General features: G+C 41.6%; 1 protein-coding gene across 3 annotated transcripts; it reads right to left on the bottom strand.

Annotated features, from left to right (window-relative positions):
• ncoa5 (nuclear receptor coactivator 5) lies at positions 1–10,221 on the bottom strand. Of its 3 annotated transcripts, none has more exons than XM_073468205.1 (12): positions 10,119–10,221; positions 8,810–8,870; positions 7,104–7,377; positions 6,710–6,817; positions 5,698–5,761; positions 3,439–3,801; positions 3,229–3,350; positions 2,906–3,041; positions 2,546–2,748; positions 2,233–2,437; positions 1,954–2,045; positions 1–1,001 (listed from the first exon to the last, which is right to left on the bottom strand). In XM_073468205.1, the coding sequence occupies exons 3-12, from the start codon at positions 7,270–7,272 to the stop codon at positions 436–438; spliced, it is 2,028 nt and encodes a 675-aa protein (XP_073324306.1). In that variant the 5' UTR covers positions 7,273–7,377; positions 8,810–8,870; positions 10,119–10,221; the 3' UTR covers positions 1–435. The 3 variants fall into 3 exon arrangements, with proteins under 3 accessions (XP_073324306.1, XP_073324307.1, XP_073324308.1); XM_073468206.1 differs by having other exon boundaries at positions 2,546–2,745; XM_073468207.1 differs by lacking the exons at positions 6,710–6,817; positions 7,104–7,377 and having other exon boundaries at positions 10,119–10,220.
• Between the last annotated feature and the right edge of the window lie 1,149 nt (positions 10,222–11,370).

Here is an 11,370-nt window from a genome sequence, read left to right as displayed (position 1 = left end):
TGCAATAAACCAATACCATTTTATTACAGCAATTGTGTCTTGAGTTTTTAATCATGTCTTGCTTTAACAATGTTACAAATTAAAAAACTATAAAACAAAACCAATCGTGGTTGGAAAAGAATGAATCCACAAAAAACAAAATATACTTTACACACTTCATGCCGCACAGTGCATCTCACATGTAAGAAGACTGAATAATTATCTTCTGGCTTATAACAATTGCAGACCTTTAGGTAGTCTGGATTAGTTGTCAAAATGAATGAATTGAACACAATACCAAGAACACAATAAAAACTTAAAAAGCTTTTACAAAACGTCCCTACAGTCTACCTATACAAGGCTGGAAAATTTTAAAACACAACTGATGGGTGCCAATTGTATAAGAGGGAGAGGTGGATGTCACGTTAGGAGAAATGATTAATTCACTACAAGCCTTCAGTAATGTCGGGGGTACATGGACATAGGTGGGACAGGGCCCATCCCAGGGGCCTGCCTGGGGGGTGGCTGCTGAGGGGCACCAGCGCTTGCCAGGTGGTTGAGAGACGGCCCACTCTGAATCAGGGTGTCCAGAGCTTTCTGCACACTTGGGTTGTCAAAGTTGATACCAGCAGAGCTGGGGGGTCTCGGACCACCTGCTGCAACTGGCATACGGCCCGGCGGGGTGCCATAACCCTGGGATCCAGATGGAGGAGGGCCTGGCATTGCTTGGCGGGGTGGGTTCTGGGAAGGTGGCAGGCCAAGGGAGCCGTAGGCGGACTGCTGGGAGGCAGCAGGCCCACCAGCGCCCACCGACCCCCCGCTGCCGCTGTTGAAAAGGCTGAGGATTTTAGCCTGCAGCTCCTGCTGATGGCTGGGGTTAGCTGAGGCGCTTGAGCCAGCTGATAGGCTGAGGTGGCTGGACTGCGGGACCGTATGAGCAGAATGTGATGGAGGAGGCAGTCCGGCAGCTGAGGGCGGAATGTCGTGGTGAACTGATGCAGCAGCTGGGACGTGGACTGGAGCTGTGGGGTGACAGGTTCAGTTAGAAAACTGCATTCAACAGAAAACACAGAAAAGTAGAGCAACACTGCAACTGAAATTCTAGCACAGAAGAATATTTAAGTCTTTAAGTCTATGTTAGTATAATATTTACAAGCCTACATGCACAATGAAAGAGTTTGTGTTTGCTGTAATTGTTCCTCCTTGCCATCCTGGCAGAGAGAAAAAAAACCCCACACAATTTCAATGAAAGATGACGGACAAAATCCAGTCTTCTGTTTAAAATGCATCGAGTTGAGCTGAGGTTAATGAGGCTTAGAATATTTGTAGTGCAAATTCCCTCAATTTACACATGACAGCATTTTCTTGCTGAGCTGCACTGGAGGTATAATGACACGACGAGGAAATTTAATTTAAAACTTTGGAAAACAACCGCCTGCTCTGTCTCACTCAGACTGCTGAGGCCTCATTAACTTCAGCTCAACTTAGGAAAGTGTTTCTGTGTTATAACAAATTCCCTTTTTTCCCCCATTCAAAGCTTACATTAAGGTTTTCAAATATCTGTTCTCATAATTAACAAAATCCTCAATTTCAGTTAAGTTATGCATCAAATTAAATTAGCTTTATTAAATCAACTTTCTTTAAAATACAACTCATCATTTCCTCAACATATATGCATAAACTTGTACTTTCTATTGCTGTACAAGATACCACTTTTGTCTTGAAGCTTCAATGAGAATTTCCTGCAGATTCAGAATTTGAATGTCATTGTTATGAATGGACCTTCAAGTGGCATGGTACAGCCCTATTGTTCTGCATTAAAATGACTGGAAAATCACTTTAAGAGGGGATCTCTTCGGGGGCAAATATGCAATTATTACAGCCACAAAATACACCTTCAATGCACATACGGGAATGTAGGCATTGTTCTGAAAAAATGTGAAGCTATCCTTTCATGACACTTTTTCCATTTACCTGCAAGCGGATCTGCAGCACTTTGTAGCAGCCGGGCTCTTTTATCCTTCAGGTACGCAACGAGACCATCCAGTTCATCTGGAGTTACAAACCTACCCGGCAACCACAAAGGAAAAGATTATTTCAAATTTGGATATTTTTTAAACAGAAGCCAAAAAAGGACAGAGTCTAAGTTTTGTAACATGCAAACTGTAACTGAGGTGTCACAGAAACTTGTATTACACTACATATATTCTCAACAGCTTCAATTTTTAAGTCTAAAAACAGTAAAGCACATACCTGTTTTCTGACAGCAGCGTAATGGCTGTGAGCACAGAAATGGGGTGGCTCTCTCTGTCAGGCTCCCTGAGTAACACATCGTCCGCCATCTTGGCTGCCTTTCTCGCAATCTCCTCACGTTCCTTCTCTCGGTTTTCGACTTTGTAGGCGTCATAGTTATGGGCAACCAGCATCATGGCATCTTGCATTGGCATGTTTCGATGCTCTACAGCAATAAGGACAGAGAAAAATATACACGTTTGACACGATGTCCCTTTTAACTTTTGAGGTGATCCAAAGTGACCAACAGGTTCACATTATCATCTTGCGTTACCTTGTGGTGTGCCGAACAAGATGTTGACAGTGCAGGACCGGTGGACCTGGTGCTGCTGGGTAATGATGATGGCGAAGGGAGTACGGGCTCGGCCTACATCTTCCAGTGCCTGTGTTAGTGAGACTTCTGTGTTGAGGAAGATCAGGTCCACCACCATGCCCAGATCACGGACTTTTCGCCCGACCGTCTCAGCATACTCCCTACAGTTGTTTTTGAAGCAAGTACAGGCAGACACACACACACACAAACACACACAGGAGCGATATGAAATGAAAACATCCAATGTACTGGTCAAACATTTACAAAGACATTTCAGGTCCCAGATCTGTGTTGCTCGTCTAAACCAGAGAGTGGGCATACTTTTGCGCCTTGTTGACGACGATCACGGAGCAGTCAACAGGACGGTCCGTGTCATAGCGCCGCTGGAGTTCTTCATAGTACTGTCGATACAGTTCATTACGCCGACGTTCTTCTGGTCGAGCACGATCATCTACAGCTGGGAAGATGTAGTGGATTGGAAAGATTAATGACAGTATGCTTTACTGCATTTGAATACAATTTTGACCCGAAAAGTGCCCGTTAACAAAGACTCAGATAATTCAGCTCTGACATACTATAAATACTGCTGCTGAATTACAAATAAATTGTAATATGTTAGGAGAAACTGGATGGAGTACACATACCCTCTGGCTCACGACGTCCGTTCCAGGGATCTCTGTAAGGGTCCCTGTAGGGTGCATCCTTCCTCCGATAATAGTCGTCAGCACCGCTGCCACTGCGGTAGTATCGGTCATAGTCTTCTCTGCTGTATGGAAACATTTCAGGTTCAGGAAATTATGTAACCACCCGACTCTGCTGGACCCCCAACTAATGGGCTGCGTGTCGTTAGTCACCTGTATGCTGGATCCCGTGGATCACTTCTGAGGTCCTTGTCTCTGCTTTCTGAGCCGCGGTACCGGTAATCAGGGTCTCGAGAGTGGCCACCTGGCCTTGACTCTCTGCCTTGGTCCCTGCCTGGATCTCTGCCTGGGTCCCTGCCTGGGTCTCTGCCTGGGTCCCTGCCTGGGTCTCTGCCTGGGTCCCTGCCTGGGTCCCTGCCTGGGTCTCTCCCATCACGGCTGTCCCGAGGCTCACGACCATCACGTCCATCACGGCCATCACGGCTGTCCCGGGGCTCACGGCTATCACGCCCATAAACGGGTGACCGTGACCGAGGCCGGGGCTCTTTGCTGTCCCCGTAACTGCTGTACGGGGCCCTGAGAGAGAACATGTCAATTAGTGCAAGGAAGGTTAGAGTTTGGGCTGCCTATGAAATAGCACAAAGGATTGTAGGAACTTCTGTCTAAGACTGATGAGGAGAGGCCTACAGATGGTAATCTAAATTTAATACGCTGGAGGCATATTTATTTGCACAACCGAAGCAGAACGACAGGAAACGCAAAGGGAACTAGCACAGATTCAATCCAGGAGGTGATTCCGATAAGCGTCCTTTCAACAGCGATCTTTTGAAAATGTCCAGTGATCCGCGTACGCAACAATATCGGTTCGTCAACCATTTTTAGGTTCACTGACCATAAAATCCAGCCGTACCTTGGCTGTGTAACCTCTTTGAATACGATGGTTAATTTCGCAACTTTAGCTCTATTCGCTTACGATGATTTGCGTTTTATTCTCCAGTATGCCGCATTCCAATGCAGCAAGTATGATGTTGCTCACATGCCAAAAATTGCATGTTTTCCGAATTTTCTTGTGCAACTTAGTTTTCAATAAGTTTCAAGAGGGAAATTATTTTCAGTTGCTTAGAAAATACAACCGTTTCCACATATGAAGCCGTCCAAGAGATGTGATCTGCATCGAAGAAAACTTGCGACTTTCATGACTACGATCCTGAAAATGTGACCTGGCTGATGTTACCCATGTGTCATGTTGAGCGCTACTTAAACTTGCGAGGTTTTTTAATTTTTTTGTTGCCTTTTGTGGTCATTTTATACCACAATTCTTTATTCTAAGAATTTTATTTATTTATTTTTTTTAAAAAGACAACAGACTCCTGAGTTTTTGATGCTTCATGACAGTTGTGCTTCAGTCCCTTTGGTTGTCTTTGAAGGTTTCTTTTTAAAGACTAGTCTTCCAACATTTCTGCTGCACACTGTTTGTGGTCTGTGCTCGTGATCCCAATGCCACACCCCATACCAGAATTTCAACAAAATAAGCCTCTCAGTGATGTGTAGGCTGTTTTGAAGCATATATTGAATCATCCGTTGTGGACAAGTGTTGGATCAAAGTGGCCAGCTGTGTGCTGGTTACAATAACACCACACAGAAGTATCAAATCTTAGCCTTCGGTCCACACAAAACAACTGGCCAACTTTCAATAATGTAGTATAGGAATGCTCTGATTGTTAAAAAAGGTACCCTATGAAGTTTTTGAGCACTAGGAGCGCTGTGGAGCACCATTTCTGAGAACGGACCTTTGTGAACCGAGCGGGTCGTTGTGTTAGCATCTTGTGCAGGCGAGTTGGCGACGTGATACAATCCTGCTGACGGTTCTACGTTATTTCACGGATTGTTAATTGTTGTTGGTGATGTGAAGAAATGCAGCAGCTCCACAGATGTTTCAAGAAAGGAAAATCATCCAACATGGTTATCAGACCTCAAGCACACACACAATGTTTTGGTGAGAAACCGTAAACGTGAAAATTTAGTCTGAGGAACGGCTCCCCAAAAGCCCCAAAAGTTTTAATGCACACATCTCATTAGTTAAAGGCCATGTTGGAGGACATGAACCTGCCTAATAAATACGCGGTAGGATGAGACGCATTACGTTTCCTTCAGCTGGAAAGTTGCCGATTTGAACTCGAAGTCACGCAAAGAACACGAACATTGTAAAGCCATAAGACAAGAATCTTTGAGACAATACACTAAATTACATTCATATGGCTGTTGTCTTTATTTCAACAGATGTTTTAATTTCAGGTGAAGTATTGACTGTCCCATAGACCACAGAACCACTGACTGGTACGACAGCTTCCATCAAGCAGATTTCACCACTGGTGGGAATGACAGGTGAGGAGTTACACGCTTTTGTTTTTGATTTTTACCGACACCTCAGAGGCGATGGTAGTTCTTCACACCCATTTCGCGTTACTTTACCTTCGTGGAGGGCTCTGCTGGGATTGCGGTTTAGCTTGCCGTCGCTCCACTGCCATATTTACATCTGAAAATAAATCAATCCAAACGTTGAACATAACAGTGACATGTAAATCAGTTTATGCGTTCACGCAGAATGGAGTGGCCGCGTCAACACTTCCACGATCCAAATGAAACTGAGCACCAATATCCGAGCTTGAAAATCCAAACTGGACGAAATAAAAAAGAAAAATTGCAGCAAAATGGAGCAAATCGAGATGCCAAATCTGTCGAATTGCGTTTAAGGTGAACAAGAAATTAAGGAATTCTTCTCCCCTTCAAAACTGGCAAAACATTAGCATAGTTTGAACACGTTAACTAGATTTTCATCTTGAAATTTGGCCTTTAGAGACGAACAAAATCACAACAGTCCCACTTTAGTGAACATTTGTATTCATGAAGAAAATACCAAGTGTGCAAATAAAACAAGAGATTTCAGAGATTCAGGCTTTGCCAGAATTTAATAATGCACTTATTTATTTGCTTTGCAAGCCAATAATGTAACATGTTGACAAAAAGAAAGGAGAAAGTAGAAAAATCAGCAACGCTTATCTAATCTAAAATAGTTCTTAGTCAAATCGCACAACAAACACGTTGTGAGATTAGTTGTGGGAAAGCACAGGGTTGCATTTTAATCATTTTTGTGACTTCATTTACTGGATGTATAAAAAAGGATATCTCTTGCTTTCATAAACAACCTTTATCCACAGGAATCAATGGGTAAAGTGTTAATCCTTGAGATAGCATATTTGCTGATTTTTCTATGCTTGTGTATTTAAACCATTAAATCAACACAAAAACATTATCTGCAGGATTAACACTTTAGCCATCACGCCCAATCATCCAACATTTTCCACACAAAAATAAATAAAGGAAACATTAATCTTTAAATAAATTGGTTTTGTTGCTTGCAGTGCACCAATAAAAACCTATCCTCTTTAGCCAAACAATCACACCTACTGCAGTTGAGGCTTACCTATTTTATAACCTTTATATATTCGACCCTTTTGGGCCGCCTTTGCAGCTTCGGCTTCCTCAATGCGTTCAAATTGTACAAATCCAAACCCACGAAACATGGAAACGCCTGGAAGAGGAGCATTTTAAGGGGTATAAAGGATCATTATGTAGAACATTTACCCATTCTAAAAAAACTATTAGTAGCCACATCATTACAAATTTTACATGCTTGCAATTCATGAAAATACACGGCTCTTGATGACAAAGTTAATGATACTAGACATCTAAATGCACTTTTAAAATGACTTTTGAAATACTCCCACCGATTGTGACATTCAGGGAGAGCCTGCTTGATTCAAACTATTCTCATGAATTGAAATTGACAACTGATGGCTTATATTGCGTTTACTGACCGACTATCTTCCCGTATGGGCTGAACATTTCTTCCAAATCCTTCTTTTCCATGTCGGAGGTCGGCAAATTCCCAACAAAAATCCTTCTCTCCAAGTCTCTCGGGTCGCTGCTGCTGCAGGAGCGTGAATAACGCCCTGGTGATGAGCTGCGACTTCTTCGGTGAGACATGACTCGCTCCAAAAGGTTTACCGGTTTCTTTCCTCGTGCGTCTCAAATGCTTGAAAAACACCGGTTTGTTTGCAAATACGCGTCTTTAAATTGTCGTCCACGGTCCTGAAACATGTCAGTGAGTTAAGAGAAGAAATCAAATTCCTTGGAGGAATCAAAAGTTTTAGTAGAGCAAGTTGCAGATCAAAGTCACATCAAAGTTCAGACAATGGAAATGCTGTGGCAAATTCATTCTGAAATGTAGCATATGTAAATATTTTAAATAGTGCTGGTTAAATCGCAAATTCTTCCGAAACCTGTGTTATTATTCTGAATGCCTCCTGTATCCTGCCTTTCTCTGGTGCTCATTTGCACCGCATGACAATATTTAATTCAGTGTGCCTGATGTACAAAGTACATGGTACACTACATATTATACGTCATATTATCATTTAAGTCTACGCTGGGGCTTTATGCATTGTGAGGCTTGCCTTGAATTATGGCACACGGGACATCAGTGTAAGATTAACAAATAAAAATCAAAGTCTGCCATGCGAATTCAGTGGTGTGGCAGTTTTTCCCCTGATGCAGGGATGAAAGGGCTGTTTTGCTCAACACAAACATCATTTCAAGTGGTAATGCAGACGACGAACTATCCCGTCATAACTATCCACAAAACTATGTGTGATAGTGTCTTGTTTAATGTAGTTGTTCACTGGGTCCGGAGGTTTCAGCAGGCGGAAAATCGTGTTAACATTGAAATACTTCCTTAGAATAACCATTTGAACAAGGGTCTCCTTGGGATAAATTAATTTTCAGTAGAACTTCTTAGAGAGAAAACTGAGAATGAAAACACACATCTCACGGAACGCAGTACGATGTCGCAAACATTTCGCACAAAACAAAACCGCAACTGCAGTTGTTGTGAGAAAGTGGAGCATATAGCATAGATACCCACAAAAATACACACAACATTTCCTCTGCAGTGTAATAAACTATTTTAACTTTAAAAAGGGGATTTTTGGCGATAAACAGATGGTATACCGTATCAGATATTCAAAATGTTCCATGATTTAGGTTTAGCGTCCCATCACGTCTTTGTCTCGCTGTGCTCAAGGCAGATGATAATTTATTGAGTTATTTTGGGCAAGAAAAACACGCCCCGGTAGGTTTGTTGGAATTCACGAAAATAGCTCTTCAGACAACTCTCAAACATTGTTTTCGACAAATTGAAATGCAGCAAATGCTCAAATCATCCTCTTCTCTTGAAATGGTAAAAGAAGTCTTGAGGAAAATCGCACTGATGAAATGAAATCATGGGCCGACTTTGAATTGAAAAAGCCAAAATTGAAATGATTTCCTTCGTTCAAAGAAACCAACATGTTTTTACATGGAACAATATCAATGACTTCAGCAAAAAGAGACTCTAAATGTTTTCAGTCCCAACACACACATATATTACAAATAGACATTTAAAATTACAGGAATTATGGTAAATGTTTTCATGATTTAATGTAATTTTTAGTATACTTTTTCAAAGGAGCAGCCTCTTACTTACCTTAAGTTGAACCCTGATGACCTGGGATTCTGTGTCCTCTCAATTCAACGCTCCCGAGCGTCTGAAAGGAAAAAATAACCACTTTATAGTTTAACAATAAAATCACTTCACAGGTGCTTCAAGGTGTTGTTGGTAGCTCCCTGCACCCCACCCGAATAAAGTGGTGTAGCTTGTAGTCCTATCGCCCAGAAATCATTTTAGCACATCCGCTTTCCTTGTTTGAAAGTCTTTGAAATTGATTTTCGGTTAAATGCCTGAAATAAGGTCTGTGGTTACCACAGGCTTAAGATATTTACATGTTGTGCTACGACATAAAATACATCATTCAATGTCCCCACATTTAATTAGAGGCATTAAACCAAACACAATTTAAAAAACCTCACAGACTTTGAGACGAAGGAACCGGATGTTTAAAAATGCAGACCGATTTCCGGGTTTCAGGACTACTTACAGGCTTCATAGCTACAGGTCGTTGCCGTGGTATAGGCATTGTTATTTTGTTTGACAGAGAAATGTGATCTTGTGTCGTTTGCAACGTAAATAAGTCTTTATAGAGCAGAAATGGAGCTCATCTGTGATTTATAATTAGTCTCACAACAAGCGCACATGAAAAAAACAGGAAAATCATTTTGAGCAGCGTGTAGGATCGGCTAATGAAAGCTATACTATACTCTCTAAATAACGTTTTGTGTTGCCTTTAGCGTTGGTTGTAAGCAAGTAAGCATCACAATGAAATGTCTTTATAAAGAAGAAAACTCTCACAGGACTGAAACATGTTGAATCCAAATATCAACCCTGCGCCTGCACTTCTCGGCTGGCAGACAGCTCAACATAACACCGGTCGCGCTCAAATGGCGTAACGTGACAGCACGATGCTAGTGCTAGATTAGATTAGATTATGGGAGCAGATAAAATAATATAATTAACAGTAGCTCGAGATTATCGTCGTTGTACTCTGAACCGCCATAACTCTGCGTTTTAAGTGTGTCGCTAGTTGTTATGTGGTCACGATGTAGGCCTGCACGTTAGCTAGCAAGACTAAAGAGCAGCTTGTCGGGTTATTTATTTTGTTATTCACAGTTTATTTATTATCACATGTTTAACGAGACGGAAACAAAGCGGCCATTTTGAGCAAACCTCCTAAAATCGTTCTAACAGCTGTTATGTTAGCAGCTAAAGCGTTAGCATTAGCGTTAGCTAGCGGCACCGGCTAACTTAGCTTCGTCGGTACGTAGCCAGCTACCTTACGGCGCACGACTTCACTGTGCATGTCGTTAAAGTCCAAACAGCAGAATAACTCTGAACTCGCCTGCAACGTGAGTTTTATCTCCGTTTGCTGTCTCTCAAGGCCACGGACAGCTCGTGGCTACTTCGCCACCGTCTCACAAAGCTGCTTCTTCTTCTTCTGCTTCATTTACGGCAGCTGGCGGCGACTTCTTCTTCTTCTTCTTCTGCGGGCACAGTGACTATGAAACACACATCACCCCCTACTGTCCAGTTATAAAATAGTCCAGTTGAAGATGGTTCAGTAGCCTATGTAGTATGATACTTTCCCACAATATTATTTAAAAATCTACTGCTCGTGTGAAACCATGTGGATTATTTATTTTGGCCCACATTACTCGTTTCTGCAGTGATGGAATGTTACAAAGTACTTTTTAGTAAGTGCTGTACTCATGTACAATTTTGAGGTACTTGTACTTTACTTGAATATTTCCACTTACTGGTACTTTATACTACGCCTCCACTACATTTTGGAGTCAAATGCACTTTTTACTCACTATATCTACTTAATAACTTTAGTGACTAGTTACTTTGCAGATTGCAACATCAGATTTTAAAAACAACAACAACAACATACTGAAGTTATATTCGTATGGGTAACTTTCGCTTTTACCTAAGTGATATTATAAAGCGATATTGTTATTTTTACTCATGTATGACTTTTGGGTACTTTTGACAAAACTGCCTTTCTGCTATCTCTAACATATACTGTATGCAAACATTAGCAGTCACTCTCATATACATGCATGTATGCATCCACACTAAAATAAGATTTACTGGACAGAATTTTATAAGGCAAAAATTAAATATATCATTACAAAGTGCATAAAGCAAACTTTGACATCACATTCTTACACATTTTTATGTCTTTGTCTATATGAAATAGTACAGGATACTGTGTAAGCTTCAGTCTCTGTTAAAGTACTATCCCCTCAATCAACTCAAAATAACATGTCAAACTTGTGCCGACTGGTACCGTGGACAGCTGGCAGGCAGACTGATATTGCAACTATGCAACCACATGTGCTGGTAGGCTTAAGTAGCTCTGTTGTATCACACGTATAAAGGGAACCAAATACAGTAGGTGTTTGTCCCCCTGCAACAGCATCCTGCCCACTTCTTTTGTTTAATTTTGGGTGTTTCCTCCGAGACATGTTAATGTCAGCGTCCTTAGCAACATGTAATCTTGAACTCCACGTGACCCACAGCTGCCTTCCCTGCCTTATCTCACCAAATGATTGACACTGAAGATTTTCTCACTATTCTGGATGAGGTTT

The sequence above is a fragment of the Pagrus major genome, chromosome 6 (assembly GCF_040436345.1).
Source record: "Pagrus major chromosome 6, Pma_NU_1.0".
NCBI classification, from domain to species: Eukaryota; Metazoa; Chordata; class Actinopteri; order Spariformes; family Sparidae; genus Pagrus; species Pagrus major.
The sequence above is the reverse complement of the archived record's forward strand: the minus strand, read 5'-3'. Positions and strand labels throughout refer to the sequence as shown.

Excerpts from the sequence above, each read along its gene's own strand:
- ncoa5 (XM_073468205.1), bottom strand. The coding sequence starts at position 7,272 with ATGTCTCACCGAAGAAGTCGCAGCTCATCACCAGGGCGTTATTCACGC. Across the intron at positions 3,351-3,438 it reads CCACGGGATCCAGCATACAG|CAGAGAAGACTATGACCGAT; the intron begins GTGACTAACGAC and ends GTTTCCATACAG. Across the intron at positions 2,046-2,232 it reads ACGCTGCTGTCAGAAAACAG|GTTTGTAACTCCAGATGAAC; the intron begins GTATGTGCTTTA and ends GTTGCCGGGTAG.